The following is a 23,751-nucleotide window of genomic DNA, read 5'->3' as shown; positions in this document are numbered from 1 at the left end:
CTTGTCTGTGGCTCAGTTTTCTTCCATGTTCCCTGATTCTTGGCAGAGTCTAGTTGTTTGTGGATGTAAGACAAAGGTCCTCATTTCTACAAGTTGCTCCAAGTCCCCTGCCACATGACCCTCTTCATAGGCAGTTCATTTGATGGCAGCCATCTTTAAGGCCAGCAGGAGGCTTTCTGGACTTTACTCAGCTAAGACAGAGTCTTATACAGTTGTTGTTTGGTATCTTTGGGGGATTGGTTCTAGGACTTCCTGCTGATACTAAAGTCCACAGATGCTCAAGTTCCTTATGTAAAATGATGTAGCGTATTTTAGTCAGCTTTTTGCTGCTGTAATTAAAAGGACCCAGCCAGAACAACTGCAGAGGAGGAAAAGTTTATTTGAGAGCTCACGGTTTCAGAGCACTTAACCTATAGACAGCAGGTTCAATTCCTCAGAGCTTCAGGTGAGGCAGGACATCATGGCAGAAGAGTGTGGCAGAGGGAAATAGCTCACATGATGAACAAGAAGCAGAGAGAGATCTCACCTGCTGAGAGAGATCCCAAAGCTATGCCCCCAGATCCCACCTCCTGCAGCCACCCCCTATCACTTCAGTTACCACTCAGTTAATCCCTATCAGGGGATTAATTCACTGTTTAGGTTAAGACTCTTACAACCCAATCGTTTATCCTCTGAACTTTCTTGCATTGTCTCACACATGAGCTTTTGGGGGACACCTCACCTCCAAACCATAATATAGCATTGCATTTAACCTACCACATCCTCCTGCATACTTTAAATTATCTCTAGATTACTTATAATGCCTAATACAATGTAAAGGCAGTGTAAGTAGTTGTTACAGTCTACATTGTTGAGGAATAATGACAAGGAAAAAAGTCTATCCTTGTTCAGTACAGATGAAACCATTGTAGGCCTAACGACATTTTTGATTTGTGGCTGGTTGAATCTGTGGATAGAAAACCCATGGATATGGAAAGCGGACTGTATAAGGAAAGGGACTCTTGGGCCTAATTCCATCATGGCTGCCATATTCTATGACTAGAAGCAGTTCCAAGGTGTCTGCCTTCACGGGGAGTGCATTATCCACCGGCATGACTCACTGGGGATTACCTGAAAGTACATGTACCCTATCTTTCAATTTTTATAATGAATTGTGATCGCTTTTCTCATCAAGATACTCACTTTTGCATCCAATATTACTTGTGTAATATTGAGTCCTTTTCTTAAGGAGGATCCCTCAAATCAATAAGCATCAGGCCAAAACCTAGATCCCCTTCTAGGTCATACCACTTGTATCTTTTTTTTTTTTTTTTGCAGTGCTGGGGATTGAACCCAGGGCCTTATGCTTGCAAGGCATGCACTGTACCAACTGAGCTATCTCCCCAGCCCATACCACTTGTATCTTACAGTGAGACACTTTTGTGGTTGATGCCTACTTCTTTTTATCTTAAACTAGGTGCTGAAGTGGATAAGTCTAGCACAATCTGCTAAATATACTTCAATCATTTTTGCTTAAAAGAAGAGAGTAAAGTTGAGAACTCTGCTATGGAAGTCTTTCTTGTTTGTTTTTGCTTAATAACTTGTAAATTGTTTTCTAAAACTTACATATTCTTCTTTTGTAACAGAGCCTGGGGAAAAAGAATGAGGAGGGAGTTAGGATGAAGGAGAAAGATTAGAAATGCAGTTGTTAACAGAGGTGGGGAAGGGGATTTTGTCTTCAAGGGATGTTCAGCAATACCTGGAGCCATTTTTGATTGTCACAGCTGGAGGGATTTTTGATTGTCACTGCTAGAAGATAGAGGCCAAAGATGCTGCCGACCATGCTACCATGCACAGGACAGCCCCAAACAAAGAATTATCCACTGTAAAATGATTCTGTTGAGAAACCTTTTGGGACTGTCTTTGTCTATTTTCTGTTGCTCTAACAATAGCTATGATTGGGAAATTTATAAAGAAAAGAGGTTTATTTTGGCTCGTGGTTCTGGGAGTCCAAGAGCATGGTCCTGCATCTGCTTGGCTTTTGGTGTGGGCCGTGCGCTGCTGCATGCATGCTGGAGAGCAGAAGGGCGAACAGGAATGTGCAAAGAGAGGAGGGTACAAAGCAGCCAGGTGCTGTATGACCACCCCTGTCATGGTAACTAACCCACTCTTGCAGGAACCGTTGTTTCCTTTGTGAGGGTGGATCCATTATGGTCTAATTGCTTTGTGAAAGTCCTCTCAGCTTGCAGTATTCTTACGTTGGCAGCTAAATTTCAGTGTGAGTTTTGGCGATAGCCACATCCAAATCATAGCTATGGTGGATCAGAGAATGGAGACTCCTGTAGAGCAGGTGATTGAGAGGCCTCAGGGAGTAAAATGCAAGGGCAAGTTTAGATACAGAGTCCAAGTCCCCGGTGACACTAGGGACCTATTTTACAACTCAACTATGCTACTGACGCTAGGAGACTAGGAGAGCCTAGTCTGGATTTGTGTGTGTGTGTGTGTGTGTGTGTGTGTGTGTGTGTGTGAAGAGGGGAGGGGAAAGATGCAGAAAAATCAAGAGGGTTTTTTTCTCTCCTTCATAAAGACAAGGGAAAGCAATGCTTTCTTCGTCTGTTTTTCTTGCAGGCTAAGATTATTTGAAGATCAGATATTGGTGGTTTTTTGAAGAAGTGGTAAAATAAAATCAGGACAGGAAAAGAATAGAAGTGAAGTGATGTGTATCTGGGGGAGTCTTTAATTGATTTTCTAAAATGCTGTTGTGTAGTACATTTGAAATGTGGTTAGTAACTACTGTATCAGCAAGATAGCTCTGGGGTCAGAATTTGCTTAGTAACTCAGTAATTATAATTTGCTTAGTAATTTGCTTACTAAAATTTTCTGATTTTTCTTCTATAGTGTAACAGAGGCTGGGGACATTGAGGGGGATTAGGATTTGGGATACCTGTGACTATTATGTACTTGAAATGAGGCTCTAAGGCCACAATATTGGGCAGGATAGTTCTAGAATCATAATTTTGGAGCTTGAGGAGACCCCTGGCAGTGATTCCTAAGCATAGCTTGAAATAGACTCTCCTTTTTTAAAAAATGCCTTCTGAAAAACATTTCTGGAGTTTAGACCTAGCCTCCATTTCTATAATGCTCTCCAGGTGCTTCTGATGTATGGCCAGGTGTGATAACTCCTACCTGAGAGATCATGAAGTCAAGCTAGATTTCACAGAGGAGGACACTGAGTCTTATGGTCAGAAGGCCAGCTAACTCATGGGGCATGAAATTCTTTGTTCCTAGTCCAGTGCTTTACCCTTATGTTAAAAACGTTTTAGCTTATATGATGGGTTTTTTAATGAAAATTGGATTATGGAAGGAGCCAGTCTTTGTTTTTTTCTAAGTTCTCACTTTGACAGTAATTAGAGAGAACTGCCATGGGGTTGATCAGAGATTTTAAATTTCTAATCCTTGGCCTAACATACTTGAAGATTGTGTTAGTACTATGACAGATATCTGATATATTAAATTCATAAAGAGGAAACATTTACTGTGGCTGGGTTTTCATCTCTGTGTTCAGTGGACCCTGCTGTGTTTGACCTGTGACAAAGCACATATCCTGGTAGGAGTACCTGGTGGAGAAACCACTCACTTCGTGTCTGGGGTGCAAAAGAGAAAGAAGAGACTGGGGTCTCACAGTCCCGTCAGGGGTGCCCTCCCAGGGCCTGAGGGCATCCAGCAGGCGCCACCTCTTACAGGTTTACCGCCTCCCCAGTAGCTCCATGGACTGGGACGAGCCTTTAACACATGGTCCTTGGGGGATGTTCCAGGTCTACACTACAGCAAAGATTTTTAGTTTTTAACTTTTTGCTTTTTCCTGGGAATGTGAGGTTGGGGATGAGGATACTTTGGCAGCAGCCACTTCAGACTCAGTCTCCCCCAGTCATCCTAGAGATGGCTCAATAAGAAGGGGTGTGAGGACTGGGGTTGTGGCTCAGTGGTAGAGCGCTCACCTCCCACGTGGGAGGCACTGGGTTTGCTTTTCAGCACATAAAAATAAATAAAATAAATGCATTGTGCCCACCTACAACTAAAAAAAACCAGAACCAAACCAAACCAAAACAAAACCAACTACAAAGTGTGTTTAAAAAAAAAAAAAAAAAAAAAAAAAGAGAAAGGAGGCATCTGAACCTGAATCACACAAAGCTCTGCAGGGCCAGGAAAGGATGAGTATGTTAAATATTAATGGAGATTTTGGTGATTTTCTAATTCTACCTAAAAAATGTAAACATCAGGGTTGCAATAGAATGTCCTAATAATCCCAGGCTTTACTTAGTGCATAGGTATGTGGGTTATGTCTGGAAATTCAGACTTCCCTTATCAAAAGGATCAGTGAAACTGTGGCTGGCTTTCTTCTTGGAAACTCAGAAACAAACAATTGAGATGTTTATGGTAGTATGCAGAGATTCTGAGTGATGGAGGGATGGTGGTTTTGTCTGTTTTTTTTTTTTATCCTGTATTGGTCTCTTTGGAAAGTTAAAAGAACAGATACTGTTGCAAAGCATACGTAAGTTTTCACATTATAATTATTAGTATGAAGTTAAGATAACCCAGTATTTAAATATTTTAGGATTTTTTTGTATTGGGGATTGAACCCAGGGTCTTACACATGCTAGGCAAGCACTCTGCCACAGAGCTGTCCCTAACCCATAACTTTAGGATTTTTAAAATTTTTAGATTTCAAATCATTTAAACTGGTAGCCATTAATTGGTAATACAAAGCTCTTTTTAGGAGTGTTCTTTGAAGGACCCTTAAGTTTTGTTGATATTTGCAATTCAGTTTTTAGATTGTAAATTTTTTGTTACAAATTTGAGTATATTTCACATAGCATAAAAGTCACTCTGTTAAAGTGTATAACTCACTTCTTTTGTATATTTATACAGATTTGCAACATTCACCATTGTCTAAATTTCATCACTCAAGAAAAAACCCTCATGTGTTAGCACCCATTACTCCTTTCTCCTCTCCTGCCCCTGGCCTCTGGCAACCACTTTCTGTTTTAATGAATTTTCCTATTCTGGACATTCAATATAAATGGAGCTATACAATATGTTGCTTTTATGTCTTTCACTTAGCATCATATTTTGCAAGTTCATCCATGTTGTAGCATGTAATAGTACTTCATTCCTTTTTTAAAAAAATTGTGATATGATTCACGTAAAACCTTCTCTTTTAAAGTATGCAATTTAGTGATGTCAAGAATATTCACAGAGTTGTACAACCATCACCACTATCTCATTCCAGAACATTTTAATCATCCCAAAGGAAACCCTATATCCGTTAGGAGTTATTTCCTATTCCTCATCCTTCAGCCTGGTCAGCTACTTTCTATCTGCAAAGATTGGTCTGTTCTGGATATTTCATATAAATAGACTCATACAGTATGCAGTTTTTTGTGTTTGGCTTTTTTTTTTTTACTTAAATTTGACAAGATTCATCCAAATTATAGCATGAATCGGTACTTCATTACTTTTTTTTGGTACCAGGGACTGAACTCAGGGTGTTCAGCCACTGAGCCACATCCCCAGCCCTTTTTTATATTTTATTTAGACAGGGTCTCTCTGAATTGCTTATGGCCTTGCTAAGTTGTTGAGGTTGGTTTTGAACTCATGGTCCTCCCGCCTCAACCTCCCGAGCTGCTGGGATGCTGGGATTATAGGCGTGTGCCACCCTGCCCGGTCTACTTCATTACTTTTTATGACTGAATAATATTTCATTGTTTGGATAGGCCACATTTTGTTTTTCCATCAGTTAATGGACATTTGGGTTGTTACTGCTTTTTGGTTCTTATGAGTAAGTTGCTATGAACATGGGTGTTCAAGATGAAGGCATCTTAAATCCCTTTGGGTGTACTTGCAGAGGCACGTGGTTACTCTATTATAATTCTTTGATGAATTGACAATCTGTTTTCCACAGCATCTGCACCATTTTTTCACTCTTACCAGCAATATTTGAGGGTTCTTCATATTGTAATTGTTCCCCATTATTTTTTTTTGTCCTGGGAATTGAACCCAGGAGTACTTTACCACTGAGCCATAGCCCCAGACCTTTTTCTGTTTTGAGACAGGGTTTTGCTGAGTTGCTTAGGGCCTTACTAAGTTGTTGAGGTTGGCCTGAAACTTGAGAGCCTCCTGCCTCAGCCTACCAAGTAGCAGGGATTTCAAGCATGTGCCACCACATGCTTATTGTCTCGTCTGTTATAGCCATCCTGTGGGTTTGAAGTGGTCTCTCATTGTGGCTTGACTTGTGTTTCTCTAATGATGAATGACGTAGAGCATCTTTTCATGTGCTCATTTCTTGTTTATCTTCTTTGGAAATTGTCGATTTAAATTCTTTCCACCGTCTTCCCCTTTTTTTGATCCTGAGGATTGAGCCCAGGGCCTCATGCATACTAAGCCATGTTCTACCAGGGAGCCACATCCCCTGTCCCCTTTGCCTGTTTTTAATTGGGTTCTCTCTTTTTTTATTGTTAAGTTTCAAGAGTTCTTTATGTATTCTAGAAATCAGTTCCTTAATAGACATGTGATTTACAAGTATCTCTCATTCTCTGGGTTGTCTCTCACTTTTTTGATAGTGTCCTTTGAAGCGTGAAAAATTTTAATTTCAATGAAGTCCAGTTTACCTGTCTTTTCTTTGTTGCTTGTTCTTTTGGTATCATATCTAAGAATCCGTTGCCAAATCCTAGGTCATGAAGATTTGCACTTTTTTTTTTCTTCTAAGAGTTTATAGCTTTAATTCTTATATTTAAGTCTTGACTATTTTATTTATTTATTTATTTATTTAGATTCATTAAGATCACTTATTTTATACATACCAATATAAAGAAAAGCTTTTAAATAATATCATTATTACTAAACAATACAACCACTGAGAGGAAGTTTAAGATTTCTTTGAGTTTTTTATCCTTAGTTTTTTTTTAAAAAATAGAATGCATTTTTCACAATTCTCTTCTGAGTCTCATAAATTAATTCTTTTCCTGTGTGTCTTCATTAGCAAATGAATATTAAGGTAGGCTCATTTGCTTCAGTTTTTCTGTTTAACAGCTTTCAATTTTGTCCTTTCAAAGTATCTTTTTGGAAATACATACGTATGTAAAATTGCTCTCCCTATTTCCTTGCGCGGAAGGTTTTTATGTATTGGAGGTCTCAACATATTTGTGGCTGCACAGTATCTCCTGAAATCCCATCACTGGCTGTTTGGGAAGTTTTTAATCTGCAGTTACACTCAGTGTCACAGTGAATACTTACTTTGTAACTTCTTGTGCAGGCTTTCTGGAACTTAGATTTCTAGAAGCAGGATAGCTAGGACAGAGGGTAAAGAATTTCTCTAATTTTATCAGCTGTGACAAATTCTTCCTTATGGGAATTGTCCTGCTTTCCACACCCATTAGTGGATGTATGACAACGTCTTTTCCCTAATGTTTTCAGACTTTTGGAATTTTGCCAGCTGGTTGGTGAAAAATGGTGTCTCAATGTAGTTTTAATTTTAATTTTTTTTTAACTAGTGAAGGTGAACATCTTTTTATGTGTTTAGCACCAGGGATCTATTTTTCAGTGAATTATTTATGCTCATTACCCACTTTCCCCTAATGGATTGTTGATATTCTTCCTCTGTTTCTAGGAACTTTTTATGTATCAAAAAGATTAACTCTTGTGATACGGATTCAGATATTTTTTTCCTGTTTGTCATTTGCCTTTGTTTATGGTGTGCTGTGCAGTACTGAAACACTTTTTTTTACAACTTTTTTCTTTTTTATGTAGTCTAATTCATCAATTTTTTCTTACATGGCTTCTGGATTTTGAGTCATAGTTAAAAAGGCCTTCTCTACTTCAAGGTAATAAAAGGATTTCACCCATTTTTTTCTTCTAGTTCCTTAGTGGTTTTCTTTTTAACATTTAATCTCTGACCCATTTGGAGCTTTATTGTATTGTAAGCCTCTTGCTAAATGACTTTTCAGTTGATTTTTATATTTCTGTTAATTCTGAGTAAGAACTGTTTCTCACACTTTCCAGTGTTCTATTATAATTTTATACTGTACTGACAATAATGTTGCCAAGTGTTCTGCTTTGTGTTTGGTTTTCTCGTCTGTAAAATGGGAGTATCTACCCTTGTTGTTTAAAGTCAAAATAAAAAGTGGTTGAACATAGCTATAAAGAAGTGAAGTTTTGCTAGGTGTGGTGGCACACACCTGTAATCCCAGCAGCTCAGGAGGTTAAGGCAGGAGGACTGAGAGTTCAAAGCCAGTCTCAGCAGTGACCAGGTGCTAAGCAACTCAGTGAGACTCTGTTTCTAAATAAAGTAAAATAGGCCTGGGGGTGTGGCTCAGTGGTTGAGTACTCCTGAGCTCAATCCCCAGTACTCAAAAAAAAGTGAAGTTTCATATAAAGTGTTATTTTATAGTGCCTTTTACATCATATGATAATTATAGGCACCCAATGAGTACTCAGGTGGTTATAAGCAAAGTACCTATATATTGAATTTATTTTGAGGCCACTTTTCTTCTCCTTAACATTTTGCTAATTACTGATAATGATGTTTATTTCCTCAGTTTGTAGAAGACTATGAACCTACCAAGGCTGACAGTTACAGAAAGAAAGTGGTTCTTGATGGAGAAGAAGTCCAGATTGATATTCTGGACACTGCTGGACAAGAGGACTATGCAGCTATTAGAGACAACTACTTCCGGAGTGGGGAGGGGTTTCTGCTAGTGTTCTCCATCACCGAGCACGAGTCCTTCACAGCAACTGCCGAGTTCAGGTGTGTTTGAAATGAAGTAACCTGGGCCCTTCCCTTCCTCTCCTATGCCTCAGACTAGAAGGAGCCTGGGGCTAGGCATAGGTGGAGCTTGGTACTAGGGAGAATTCTGCCAGAGTGCTCTAAGACTTTCTGAATCTCGGCACATTGTATGCCACCATTGTAATCTCTTTAGGTTTTCTTGTTTTAGGATTTCTGGTGTAAATTATCTTAAGAATCTTGTCTCTGACAGATGAAGCTATTCCGTATACTCAGGAATGTAATTTTGTTCATATAAATCCTGAGACACAGTGATGAATTAACTTTTTAATTTTTAAAATAATTTTACTTATAAATGACAATTTTGATCTATTTTGGTGTTTATGAGACATGGGTAGACAGTGAGCAATGTGAATCAGAATGACCATTTGTTGCTACTGCAAGGACTTTCATGGAAGGGAAGAACCTGGTTTAAACTCTGATTAGACCTGCTTTGAATGAATCCTCTTTGCTATTTACCAGCTTTTGATCACGGGCAAGTTTACTGAGCATCAGAAATTGTTTCTTTCTCTGAAAATGCAGGTGTTAGTGGAGAAATGAAGTGAAACCATGCATTAGACTGAATTCCATTCAGATAGGAACTGCAAAATCCATTGTGTCCCTGGCCCCCTCACAGTGCAGGCATATGACATATGACACAGTGGGATATTTACTGCTATAATTCCTTTTGAAGTGACAGTTAAAGATACCTTAAGTGTGTTTTATTATAAAGAAATAGTCTTTTGGACATCCTTCCTATCTTTCTCTACCATTTACCCTTTCCATTTCTTTTATACAATTGCATATTTTCATATACCATACTTGTAAACATAACTGTGTTAATGAACTTTCCGTTGCTGTGACATAGTACCTGACATTAAAAAAAAAAAGGAGGAAAGGTTTGTTTTGGCTCATGGTTTCAGAGGTTTCAGTCCATGGTTACTTGGCCTGTTGCTTTTGGGCTTATATAAGTCAGTACATTGTGGTGTGAATTCATGGCACAGGACACCTGTTTGTCTCATACCAGCCAGGAAGCAGAGAGAGACTATAGTCCCAAGATGCTCCCAGTGACTTAATTCTCTCCCGCTAGGCTCTTGGTCCTAAAGATTCCATCACTTTCCAGTGGCACAGACTGGGGGACAACCTTTCAATAAGTGGGCTTCTGGGGACATTTAAGATGTAAACCATAGTCATATCCAGATGATATTTTAAGAACCAAAACTACAGTCTAACAAGGAAGTAAAGAGATAAGAAAACAAAACCCAAGTAATTTTCTTCATTCTTTAACAAGTTCTGATCAGAAAGTAAGATAATCAACCAAAGGTGAAATGAGGCCACTAAACATCACCCCAAAATTTGGAAGAAAGTATCAGTGAGCCAGGGAGGCCTTGAGGGGTGATCGCAGAGAGAGTGGAAGGGAGTGTGAGGTAGGACTTCAGTTGTTCAGAGTTGAATGTTCCAGTTCTGTGAAACTGTAGTGTGTATGTAGTAGTAACTGGTTAGAAGACTGGGACTTGTTATGAGAAGTCTTATTAATTTTTCAACTTTTCAGACATACTTAGAGGTTTCAATATTGGATTATAACCCATGCATTCATAATTATGTTTGCCTCTACATAGTCCTGTTTCGATGCTGTCTTGAATACAAAGCAGGACAGAGGTACACACTGCCTTATTTTCTTCCCTGTCCTGAGCCTTCTGATTTCCCATTGCTCCATAAGTCACCAGAAGGGACATGCTGGACAGTAGCAGAGTCATCTCTAGAAGACAGTTTCCCCTGTCCAGCCCCCTGGGTCACCACACACATGCAAAGAGTATTCATGTGTTCTCATAGAGTTACAGCAAGCCTTGCCTCACCATGGAGAAGGGTTTTGGTTGTAAGGGTTTTGGTGGGAAGAGGGCTCTTTAGAAGAAAAAGGATAGATAAATCCCTGACACAAAAAAGAAAGGGAAATTGGTTCTTCCTATGTGAACTCTGGACTTCGAGATACAAATCTCAGAACTCTCTAGCTTTCCTATGTGTTCAGAAACAGAAGAATGGAGGTGGATCTTCTGAGCGCTGGTGCTGACCTCAGTCACTTCAGGTCTGTTAGCAGTTTTAACCCGTCGCATTTCTGTATTTATCTTCTAAATGGAAAGGCCCCAGCATAAAATGAAACGTTAATACTTTCTATCTTCCCTGAAACTTTTCCTGGACAGTATCCCACGAGCTAAGAGAGATAGCATGTCATAAGATTCCAGAAGTTGGTACTCCCGTTCTTGGAGCAGTATGTTGATTAATCAGATATTTATACCCTGCAAAACTAATGAGCCCAGAATCTATCAGTTTTTTTACTCTTTATAGTTTATATTAATTGCATAACTTCTAAGTGTGTTTTGTTCTTTTTTTTAATTTTTATTTATTTAATTTATTTTTTTGGTACCAGGGTTTGAACCCAGGGGCACTCAACCACTGAGCCACATCCCCAACTTTTAAAAAATATTTTATTTAAAGACAGGATCTCACTGAGTTGCATAGAGGCCCATTAAGTTGCTGAGGCTGGCTTTGAAATGGTGGTCCTCCTGCCTCAGCCTCCGAGCCTCTGGGATTACAGGCGTGCGCCACTGCACCTGGTGCATCATGTTCTTTGACCCCGTTCAAATGTAGGTTATAACAAAGCTACTTAGAGGTAGTTTTCAAGCATCAACTTTTCTTTCTTTTCATTTGTCTTAAAATATTTGATATCTGGTACTTAAATTGATTATATGGAAACTTTTCAGAACTATTTTTAGTATTGTGAAATGTTGCCCTGTCATATAAATACTGGTGCAGAGATCTACAGAATTGTTTCAGAGGGGACTCTTTTTGGAATGTAGTAGTAAAAGTGTCCCTACTGGTGCTAAGTGGTAGAGTACTTCCCCAGCATGCATGAGGCTCTGGGTTCCATCCCCAGCACCCAAAAAGAATCCCTACTGGAAGCAAAAAGTGGAAGTGGAATATTTAATTTAAAAAATACTTGGTTTTGGTTAATACTTTTAGGTATGTGATCATTTTTAGAATAGGTAAAAGTGAATGTGCTACAGATTTTTTATTTTAGAGAAGACATTTTGAAATACTTTTCCATAGGCCTTAGAGTATTTTCTTTCACTTTAAAGTAGAAAAATGATGTACATTGGAATGTGATTACTGCCTAATGTAGCTGTCCCCATTCTGTTGCCTGGTAACGTTTGCTGTGGCTAAGTGGACACTGCGGTGGGGTGAACACTGAGTTGGTCCTCCATGTGTGTGACTTCCTCTTCCTCAGGTGGAAAATGTGGTTAGGCCTGTGGTGGTTGCTCCCGTACTGAATATGTGCAGGCCTTTTCCTTGTTTCTCTTCCCTGAACAATACAGCCTAATGATTATTCACATACTTTTCACACTGTATTAGGTTTTGTAAGTAATCTAGAGATAATTTAAAGCATACGGGAGGATAAGAATCAGTTATGTGCAAGTACCGTACCATTTGATATAAGGCACGGTGAATTCTGGTATCCTCAGAGTGCCCTGGAACCAATGTCTCTTGGATACCGAGGGACGCTGTGCGCACACACAGGACTAACTGAAGCAGAAATTTCACAAACCAGTACTTACTGTTTAAGATCCCTTGGATGCTTCTGTTCTGTTATCTCCTATAATCTATTTTACGAAGAAAAAAATTACTGCTTGTTACCCCCTAAATTGATTCCAAGATCAATTAACAGGCTGCTGCCTTCCGTATGAAAAGCACTAGACTTCATAGCTTTTACAGTCATAATTCATTCCCTTTTTCTCCCACCAAGGGAATTTATTGTGGATTTTGTGAGATACTTCTTTTAGCTTGTTTGTATCCCAGAGATTCACAGGCTTTTCTCCTTCCTGTCCTTCCTTCCCCTGCCCTCCCTTTCCTTCCTTTGTGTTTGTAAGTATTAATTGGGGACCCTGTAGGAATGCATATCCTGGCCTCCTATCCAGACATCTACTTCTGTAGGACTGTTGGGCCCCTAAACCTGCGTTATAAAGAGTGCCCTGGGGGTTCCAATACAGGCCAATTGGGAACCAGACTTGCAAAACGACTTGCCTGGTTGGCGGCCGCCTCTCCAGAGTGCTTCTTGGGAGCATGCCCTAAATGGAGTGGTTTCTTCTGCCTTAGGAAAGCCTCTGTTTGGACAGTTGATGAAACTAGGTTCTTACTGTAGTTTTCTTGGCTGCTGTACTTTTGTTGTAACACAGGGAACAGATCCTCCGTGTTAAGGCTGAAGAAGATAAAATTCCATTGCTGGTCGTGGGAAACAAGTCTGACTTGGAGGAGCGGAGGCAAGTGCCCATCGAGGAGGCCAGGAGTAAAGCGGAGGAGTGGGGTGTGCAGTATGTGGAGACATCGGCCAAAACGCGGGCCAACGTGGACAAGGTAGGCCTGTGTTCTGGGTGTTTCTTGGAAACAGGCTTTTGGCCTTGGCCAAACAGATATCTCACTCACTTGGTTTTGAGGAAACCATTTATGGAAGCCAGACAAGGACTCCGGTTTCTCCAGGTTTCTATGCCATTAGAATAAGAGGCACCGGGCAGGTCTGACCTGTATTCAGAGCAGCCCATGGAGACCTTTCACCTTGCCAGGGGGATTCGCTAGAGAATGCCCGTCACTGGTGCTGTCTCGAAGTCTGGTGAGACGAGGCTGTGGATTGTGAAGACAGCAAGGACAGACACCATTCACTTTCCTGTGCCTCCTTCTCAACAGCCTGTGGCTTCAGGAGCAGGACTGCTTCTTAGATGGCCTTGAAAGAAGCATGACATGTCTTGATTTTGCTCCTGTTGAGTTGCTGATCAGATTTGTTCTTTTCACCTAAGTGCACGCACAGAGCCCGGTGCTCTGCCTGTAGATTAGTCTCTCAACAGTAGACGCTCTCAGAATCAGCTGTGGATCCCTTTTGTCTCTCTACCCCATCCCCAGTGCACTTCTCCTTTCAGCTTCCTGAGGCCCCCAGAGGAGCAGCCATGACAATGAAGAATGTTGACAATTTGAAAATCTACCCACCAGGGATTACTACTATTAGGCCTTTCTTTTTCTTTTAAAGTAGGGTTCGAGGTGGTTGCCACACAATGAAAACAAGCAAGCATAAAGCTGAGGCTTTCCTTTTGGCCTTCACTGGTCACTTGGCTCTCATTTCATGACCCCTTTCTTGTGACACCTGAGCAATTCACTTGGGCACTCGAGTGGTGGTGTCTGTATTACACAGCAGAGCAGCAGCTGAACCCGCCCCTGCATGTCCCTTCTCTTTCTCTCTTGTGGAGAAATGATTCCCCTGTGTTTCTTACCTGATGGGGAGAGATTTTTCACCAGGCTTTCCTGGAGCTTGAAGTGATGTTAGAGGACATTGGCATTTGGATGCTGACTCTGAGCCCCAGGCGACGCATGCAGCAGATGTCTGCAGTTGTTGGCCACTTTTTCTTTACATTGTTATCTCAACTCTTAAATTGATTCTTATGCTACTCGGAATCTCTATCAGATGATTTCCTATCTGTGGGGAACACACAGGAAATGCACACATGTGCTTCATTTAGAAAAAATCGGGATGACTTCACAAAACTGCTGATGTGTGTTATTTGGTGGGACGGGGAGCCGGGTGGGGGGTGGCTATTGCACAGCTGTCATCTCCCCCTCCTCTGCTGGACCAGCTTGACCTGCCAAACAGGAACCAGCAGAAACTTATGACTGGCAGCATTGTATTCACTGGTAAACACTTTACACGAAAGAAGGCTGTCGATAAGATCAGCCCGCAAACAGCTTTGTCATCATTTTAGTTGGATGAGCTCCACGCCCCTCCTCTTGCCTTTTGCTCTTAGGATAAAAAGAAAAACCTATAACATTGGGAGCTATTCATTGTTGCTTTTATGGGCCCTGTGTTTCCTGAGAGGCCGTCAAAAAGGGGTGCTTAGGTCAGCCTGATCCAGTTTGAGGTTCCCTTTTCTGTGCCTGGGGCTGGAGGTAAATGCACGTGGAGTCCCACTCTGCAGAAAGTGATCTTGCTTTTCCCCAAAAAGAAGCTATGTCCATGAAAATAAATATGGGAGCTGAGGTGTCATGCAGCTCTCCAGAAAGGAAAACCCACTGCTCCCTGTCTCCCTTAGTGCATGAGGTCTCCCAGGGGTCTCTGCAGGAGGCATATTTTGGCTGCTTGGGTCTAGTTGGTCCTCTGGCATGTCTGCTGGCTGCAGAGCACAAAAATCCAAACTATTGTGACAAAGGATAATCCCCAGCCAATTAACACATTTAAAGGCCTAGTCTCACCAGTTCTTGATGAAGTTCCCCTCAGCTAACATCACAAGGCACGGAGCATTGAAGTAAGCACGTACGTGGGGAAGAATAGGACAGGACATCGCATTCCCTCCTCCCCAGTCCCGGGGCAGGAACCTGCCCCTCACCCAGATACCTTCCCAGCCTGCTGCTGTGGGGTTAGGCTGGGAAGCTGCCGGGCACGATGCTGTTCCGGCCTGCGCAGGTCCTTACAGGGATGATGTGAGGTGTGTGTACAGTGCAGTACCCAGCTGCGGGCGCTCACGCCATCCTTTCCTTTTCTGGTGGTTGGAAATGCTAGAAAGTCTGATTCCCACTGTTGTCCTCAGTTTTTATGAACTTCTCAAGTGGGAACAGATCTGTTCTCTGCAAGAGCACTTCAGCCTTCATTACACTTATCGTAAGAAAAGATTTTATCATGTTGAGATTAGCTGTTGAGTGGTAGTAACTGTACGGTTCTGTTCTGAGCTTGACCAGTTGAATGATATGAGCAGAGATGTTGTGCATTATGGGATTAGTATTCTTATTTCCTCTAGACCCTTTGTTTTTGAATGCATGTGGTTTATAAACCAAAGTTTAGGGATAGGCTATAAAAATGAACTACATATCCTGCTCTTTTGAGTTGTTTCATTAAAATCATTAAATGACTTTTTCCTCCCTCTTCTTTTTACCTTTCTCCCACTCTCAGGTGTTCTTTGACTTAATGAGAGAAATCAGAGCAAAGAAGATGTCAGAAAACAAAGACAAGAATGGCAAAAAAAGCAGCAAGAACAAGAAAAGTTTTAAAGAAAGATGTTGCCTGCTGTGAAGGCCACGGTGGTGGATGAGATCCATTGCCACCAAGGACATAGGGCTGGGTGGATAAATGGAAGGCGTAGTTGACTTCCAGTTGTGCTTCCTGCTCTCCCCAACCTTATTCACCTGTACTTCTTTAAATGGGGAAAAATAGTCATGAATCAGTGACTGGCAGAAGAAACAAGCCCTTGTCCATGCAAAGGAATGGCCGCTTTGTCAGGACTGGAGTTCTGTCCTTCCTGTGTCCCGCCCCTCCCTCCCGGAGCTTAGCTAGGCGTGTAGAGCTATAGGTAGGAAAGAGTCAAGTGTTCATTAAAAAGAAAGAGTAGTGTCACAGCATCTTATCCCCTGCCCCCCAGGTTTTTAACATTACCCTCTTGTTTTGAAATAAAACATTTTATTAGGTTTTGGAAGGGGGGTACTGAGGCAGACCCCCCAACCCTTATCAATGTAACAGTAGTACTCAGAAAAATCCATTACGCTTTAATGACACTGAAATCTAAGGTTTTTTTAAAGACAAGTTTCTAGGAGATACCCTGTGGATCTGAAGCATAACTAGAAAAATGAACTTGATTTGGGCCAGATAGTCAATACCACACTCACAAATCCTCCTCACATATGAAAAATAAAAATAGTAGGTTGTTTTCTTCATGTTTGAATACTGGCCATTTACAGTCTGCATTGCTGTTTTCTCCTGATTGTTGTGTAGGAACTTTTTTTTTGTGGCCTGGGTGAAGACTCAAGAGTGGTGTACTTTACCAGTGACACTCGTTTCTGATGGGATGTCTTTGATGTCTTCTCCATTTGCTGGTCTCATGGCTAGGCCCCGATTCTGCACTGTGATCATGTCCCTGTCTTCTCCCTCAGCTTCTTTCAGCTTGCAGAGGTTGAGCAAAGCTTCTCTTTTTGTCAGTGTCACACAAGTTCTTCTGAAAAATGTGATGAATTAAAATGGTGTTCTAAAATCATGAAGCCAGAGCCTTCTGCTACCTCTCATAGAATCGCTCTGTGATTCTAAATTGAAAGAACAAGTAGAGAGAAGTTAAGCCGCTGCCCTGTTACCTCTGAGAATTGACTGCTGTTTCTAAGGTAATTCTTGTCTGAAATAGTCATAGTTAGTTAGAAAAGATTTTTATTGATGAGATATTGTTAATCTTTCTTATTGTATCAGTATTCTAAATTCAACATTCAGAAGAATTTCCACTGGGAGAGGAGTACTGTGGTAAAAGCCTGGTATTTAGCACATTTCCCCCATTTTCCAGAAGTGAACATTTCATGTTTAGGTGCCAAAAGTGAATTGGGGTGGGGAGAGCGGGAGCCTTTGAAATTGATGGTTATAGAGATTCTGGAAATTATGATCTAACCCCTACAAACCAATCTTGTATCACCTCCCAAAGAATCATGGACTTTTTGAATTAAAAAAAAAAAGCAAACAAACTTTTTCAAGATTTTGGTCTTTTTATTTCATCATCTTATCATACATGTGTCATGCAAGTAGTAAGGGAATTGATGGTAAGTTATTATTCTTATCAGATGTTCTGTAATATCAGACAAGCTTTATTTCAATTAATCCTTTGAATTAGGAAATAAAATTATAAACAGTGATTTTAACTCCATCCTTTCCTTTCGGAAAGAATTTTATAATTTTAAAAGTGAAAGGAATCATATTCTTGAATTTCTGAAACCTTTATATTTTCATCCTGTTATGAATTCTAGTCAAGAATATGTACAGATGAAGTAATGACAGTGTAAATTTTAAAAAAGAAGGTATGAATGACTTCATGTTAGAGAAATCATATTTGGTTTATGTTAGTATATTTCTAAAATTATATTCAATTGGATAGCAAAGATGGGTATTCCTAACAAAATAATTTATTATACATATGAGATTCTGTGCCATAAGAAAATAAAGAAGCAATGGTGTATATAAATTTGAAATAGTTATTGAATGATTAGATACTATACCCATAGCTTAGCATTAAAGTGCTCATTCCTGAGTGCTCATGTCCTGAGGTTCCATCCTAGGTGCTGGGGATATGGTGCTGAACAAGACAGGCCAAACTTCCAGAAACTTGTTTTTGTGAGGAAAGAGAAATTGAAAATCTTAGCAAAAGGACTTTGAAAATAAAACTGGGTAATGTGATAGGAACTGTCTCTAGGAGATAGAGCTTAGACGTGGTGTTCAAAAGGCTTCTCAAGGGAGTGACACTTAAGATGGGACCTCATGACCTGAAGGAGACTTCCATGTTAGCAGTGAAGTGGACAGGACTAGGGACCAGCTAATTCAAAGTCCCTGCGGTGTTCGGGAAGCAACCAAATACCAACATATGGCTGGGGTATATTGAGGGAGGAGCAGAGTGTTAGAAAAAGACAGTAACTGTTCATGGTTTCATAAAGTAACATGGGAAAAATACCTAGACAGAATTTCCTACAAGGTCCTATTTCATCAAATCTAAGGACACTAATAACTGCAAGACAACATCATAATTTCTGTACCACTAACAAAACCACCTGCCAATTAATGAAGCCATCCTGATTTTACCCACACAAAAGTACAGGGGGAAATGAGTATTTTAGATGAGGTAAATAATGGTGTATAAATTTAAATTAAATGACAATAAATGAAATATAAAATACACCTCCATTGGCCTGGGAAGCTACATTTTATTAAAGCACCCTAGAAAACTTTCACAGTCCCTTAGGATGTCTGAGAGTGCTGTTACTTCTGGCCTTTATTTCATTGCTGGTTTGGCTTGGAGTAGGATTCTGGGTTTGTAGAAGCTTCACAGTGCATAAAAATTGACAGCACAAAGTATTATGCGTTATAAACTTCACTTTGCTATTTTAAAAAATTCAATCAACATTGTAACTACACATGCTTTAACATTCTGACCGTCTCTTCTCCCAGATCATTCACTGTGTACTCTGTATTTCTGAATAATATTTTTGTGCCATTGTTGGTTGATTTTCAGCCTCTGACATTTCCAGTGAGGACTGGACTCAGTAGATGAGGATTTAGCTTCCTACATTTCTGTAACTCACCCTGTCCCTCTATCAACAGTAATATCACTGTTATAATCCCTTTATTCGTGGCTGCCATATCTTTTTAAACTATATATTTAAACTTCTGTTGTTTATTATCTTTTTTTTTTTTTTTTGGAGGGGGGCGGTGTACCAGGGATTGAACTCAGGGGCACTCGACCACTGAGCCACGTTCTCAGTCCTATTTTGTATTTTATTTAGAGACAGGGTCTCACTGAGTAGCTTAGCACGTCACTTTTGCTGAGGCTGGCTTTGAATTCGGGATCCTCTTGCCTCAGCCTCCTGGGCCACTGGGACTATAGGTGTGCACCGGTGCTGGGCTCTGAACTTCTGTTTATCATCAATCAGTTCTCAGATGTGTCGATTCTCAACTTTGGAAGGGGAGCAGTTAACACTCCTGACTTCACCTTTGACCTTTTTCCACTGCCAACTCTTGGCAGTTCTTCTTTCTCTTACACCTTTGCCTTTCCATTATCAAGGTGACTGGCATGTGTATTCTATCAAAAATTCAGACTTTTGTGCTTTCTCAATATTCATTCTAAAAGTCAAATACCAGTCCACAATGATTCAATTATTCTGACTCAGATAAATAGGGCCATTGCTGAGGCAAGCCTATGAGGCAGATGCATTTCCTTTACAGTTCCAGGGCCACTACTCTAAGCACAGTCCAGTGTCCAGTGAAGGGGACTCTTTCATCGGTTGCTGGAATCATGCCATATTACGGCTTGCTTCATCTCTGGACTATTTCATATGCATTATCCTCTCTCCTCCCACCCTCCACCTTGCCTGAAGTTTGGGTGATTTTTCTTTTTTGAGTGACTACGTACTCTTTCATGATGCCAGTTTCTTTTGGTTTCTTTCCACTGCTTGGAATCTGCTTCCATTTTTATTTTTCTTAGAGCTTGTTGATTGCCCAATTGATGTAATTTGGACTGATCACTTTCTAGCTACTGAGAGTTGCTTTTATCGGACACTTGGGTTAATTTCCCACTTTCCTGGCCCTCCCATTTCCTTTTATTGGTTTTCTCTCTCATTGTGCTGGAATACATTTTCAGGAAGAATGCACTGGAGGTAAACTTCTGCAGTCCCCTAGTACATCTGAGAGTATGATTACTGTGGGCCTTAATTTGGTTGCTAGTTTGGATTAGAATAGAATTCTGGGTTCAAAATCATTTTCCCTCAAAGCTTGAAATGCTTTACTCCAGTGTCTTCAAGCATACCTTGCTGCTGATCGATCTGGTGCTATCCCAGCTGTTGTCCTTTTGTGTAGGTGCTCTGCATTCCCCCTCTGTGTCAGCTTTTTGCCACTGTGACAAAACACCTGTCTAACTTATAAAGAGGAAAGGTTTGTTTTGGCTAACCATTTTGGAGATGTCTGTGGTTGGTTGGCTCTTTTGCTTTTGGGCCTATGGCGAAGTAGCATACCATGGCAGAAGTGTGGGTAGGGGAAGCCACTTCAGGACAGCTGGAAGACAAAGAGAAAGGAAGAAACCAGTCAATATCCCCTTCTAAGTCACACCCCCATTGACCTAACTTCCTCCCATGAGTCCCCACCCCTTAAAGGATCCATCACCTCCCAATAGTGCCACAGGCTGGCAACTAACCCTTTAGCATATGAGCCTTTTGGGTGGCACTCATCAAGATGATAACACCCTGTCTGTCCCCAATCACTGAGACTCTCCTTGTCTGTAGTGTCTGAAAGGACATGGTGGTGGAGTTTAGTGTGGGTCTTTGATGATCCATCCTGCAGCAGTCTTTCGATGATGGCTCCTATTCAGCTCTACAAAAGTATTTTTGACATTTCTTTTAATTGTTCTCTTCTGTTTTCAGAACTCCAGTTACCAGATTTCAGAGTTTCTAGGGTTATATGTGCTTCATTATTTCCTATATTTTGTATCTTTATTTTCTTTCCAATTCATCTTCCCTCCCTGTCTCTTTCATTGCCTGTGCTTTGCCAAGTAGTGGTCTAAGTTCTCAAGATACAGCAGTGAAAAAAGCAGATAAGACCCTTTGCTCTCCTGGAGCTTGCGCTAGTGAAATCTACCTCCTCTTCTCATCTGTACATTCGTGTATGTGAACAAAAGCTTTCTTTGTCTATAACTGTGCCTCTTTCTCCTAACTACTCTTTTTGGCCTTAAGGCTTTCTAAGGATGTTAGAGCTTTTGGAAGTCGTATTCTCATAATTGCCTTTGTTTACTTTTTTTTTTCAGATTTTCCCTTTGTTCATTTTCGAAACTTCTGGTTTCCCTCAAACATTGAGTGATTCCTGGTTGTCAGCCATATTCTTAGGAGGAACTCGGAAGTCGGCCAAGAGCTCTATGGAGCTGAGTGGGGCCTGTGAGAGGGTAGGCTAGACTTGGAGGGGAATGCATGGACACCAACTGCCAGGTTCTCTCCAGACACTTTCCATAAAGAGATAAGCCCTGGTGGCAGACACAGTTGCCTGCAGGGTGGGGCGAGCCGTTTCCTAGACAGACCCCTCATTGGTCCCTGTGCCGGCTGACCGCAGCCCCGCTTCTCCACCTGCCACGTTAGCTCAGACTGGTCCTGTTAGGCGGGTCAGCTTGTCTGCACACCCCTGCTGTTGTTTCTACCAACTCTTCCAGATTTCAGTGTCATTCATTTGTCAAACAGCCGCTGGTGGCCTTTTCCCATGTTTAGGCCCTTTGGACCTTTTTTTTTGGCTTTGAACTTGAGATCCTCCTGCCTCAGCCTCCTGTGCTGCTGTGATTATAGGCGTGTGCTACCACGCCTGGCTTTTCATCTTCTGAACAAAGGAATCCTAGGTTCTCCCTAAGCCTGAGTTAATTTCATTTATACTTTTTTTCTTTCCCTGTCAGCTGATGAGTTTATTACCTGCTGTGAAGTAATAAATGTGGTTGACTTTGGATGATTTCTTCTTCTCATATGGTTAAGAAATTTGTCAACATACCTGTGCTGTTAGTGACTTTATAGATGTCTTGTCATCAGGCTATGAAGTTTTTGCTTTCCGGTTGTCATTGGTGTGTTGTTATCTTTGCTTCTCTGCAGTGCTCAGTGGTAGAGCATGTGCTTAGCATGCAAGATGCCCTGGGTTCATCCCCAGCACCAAAAAGAAAACAAAACATATATTGCTGACATAGACTTCCTAATTTCACAAATTACTGCTACATGGTTTTCACTTTGATGACTTTTGGAAAGTATGTTATAAAAATTTTGAAACTGATTTGGGTCCTTGGAACTATGACTGGTCTTCTTTCTTTGAATACATGTAGATGAGGAAAGTTACTTGCTCCAACACCCCCTCCACGTCTTTGTTTTCTTTAAATGCACGTTCTGACATGCAGCACCCAGCTCTTAACTTCCACTCATTCAGTCGTGCACCACCAGGCCCGATATTTTCAATTATACTCATAGTTCTGTCAGAAGCATTGCCAGAATGATTCGCTGCCATACATTGTCACTTATTAAGTCAGAAATGGGGTCATTAGTTGTGGCTGAGAAGCTCAGAAATATGGTGGAGCTGGGGATCAGCTCCTGTCCAGGTTAGTGGAGACTGCTCAGTTCTGTGGGCAGAAATGAATCCCCCAACCAACTGAGGGTGAAGTGGCTTCTGCAGCACATCCCTTGCCCAAAGGTCAGGCGTCTCATGTGGCATTGAAAGACCAGGGATCTGAATGATCTTCAAGTTCCAAAATCCTTTGGAAAGTTAAGCTCTCAACTTGATATTTTAAAACAAGTTTAATTATTTCTAGTACTTAAATATATCTTAAGTGTTCATATGAATAAAAGGGCTAATTGGGTTAACTTCAGAAGGCCTACGTCACCAATTAATTCTTGTGTGTTTTTGGTAGTTAGAGCTGGAAACACTTTCTTAAAATCTGATTTTCTCAGTGAAAACAAATGTATGATATCATCGTTTTAAACTCATGGTAAAAATATGTAAATATAGGCTGTGACTTACATTCATCAATCACACATTGGCTTGAGTGAGAATGCTAAGACAAGATGGTATGTTGGCCCAGCAAGCGTCTTCACGGCTGCACAAATGAAAATGTAGTTGCAGGCCAGGGTTTCTGGGCTTACTGGGAGGGTCACAGGTATCTCAGGGATTGGCGGCCAGGTACGGATGGGAGGTGCTGGGTTCTGGATCCTGGCTGTGGAGACTCTCAGTGGAGTGTCACTCACCTGTGTGACAGTTGTCTTGATATCATATCTCTGTCAAGATAATGTGTAACTTTAAGCCAGCACTTTCCCGAGTGCAATTGGCTATCTTAACTTAAGCTATGCAAATCATGTTCTTTGTTTAAGAAAAAAAATTTTGATATGTATTCAGATTTTTTTCCTTGCAGAGACCCTTGAGTTTTATAGGCGTGGGACAATATGATCCTTTTTTTCTTTTTGTCTTTCATGGTTAAATCACAGTACTTCTCTCAGGCTCGGGGGCGTGGGCTTCATGTTCCAGAAACACAAAATGGTACCCACTTCAGTCTGCTCCCCTTTCTGCCAGGCTGTTTGGGGCAAAGTCCCAAGTAACTCTCTCCTGCCAGATCAGAGGGCCTTTTTCAGTCTCTACAGCATTTGCAAATGTTTCCATGGCTTCCCCTTCTCCTGTTCTCATCACATCTCTGACTCCCTGACTTCATCTCTGACTTCATCTCATTCTTTTCCTGGTGTCACCCTCTGCTCCCACCCGCAGTGGGTTCAGGTTGATGAGGCATAACGGCCTGGTGAACTATCTTTATAAAGCCCAGATGTGACGCTCGCCTCGCCCTTCCGTACCCTGGAGCGCAGGGTGCCATGCAGCCCAAGCACCCTTGCTGCCGCGGCCTTCCTCCCAGGCCTCC

General features: G+C 41.1%; 1 protein-coding gene across 2 annotated transcripts in view; it reads left to right on the top strand.

Moving 5' to 3' along the window:
• The window catches only part of Ralb (RAS like proto-oncogene B), a 42,677-nt gene extending 25,363 nt beyond the window's left edge, over nucleotides 1–17,314 (top strand). For both annotated transcript variants that reach the window (XM_047547675.1, XM_047547676.1), the window contains exons 3-5: nucleotides 8,574–8,782; nucleotides 13,027–13,204; nucleotides 15,777–17,314. In XM_047547675.1, the coding sequence (XP_047403631.1) occupies nucleotides 8,574–8,782; nucleotides 13,027–13,204; nucleotides 15,777–15,896 (507 nt within the window). In that variant the 3' untranslated portion in view covers nucleotides 15,897–17,314. The remainder of the gene's footprint in view (nucleotides 1–8,573; nucleotides 8,783–13,026; nucleotides 13,205–15,776) is intronic.
• Nucleotides 17,315–23,751: the final 6,437 nt, after the last annotated feature.

This window comes from Sciurus carolinensis, chromosome 3, assembly GCF_902686445.1.
Source record: "Sciurus carolinensis chromosome 3, mSciCar1.2, whole genome shotgun sequence".
NCBI classification, from domain to species: Eukaryota; Metazoa; Chordata; class Mammalia; order Rodentia; family Sciuridae; genus Sciurus; species Sciurus carolinensis.
This window is presented reverse-complemented; position numbering and strand designations above follow the sequence as displayed.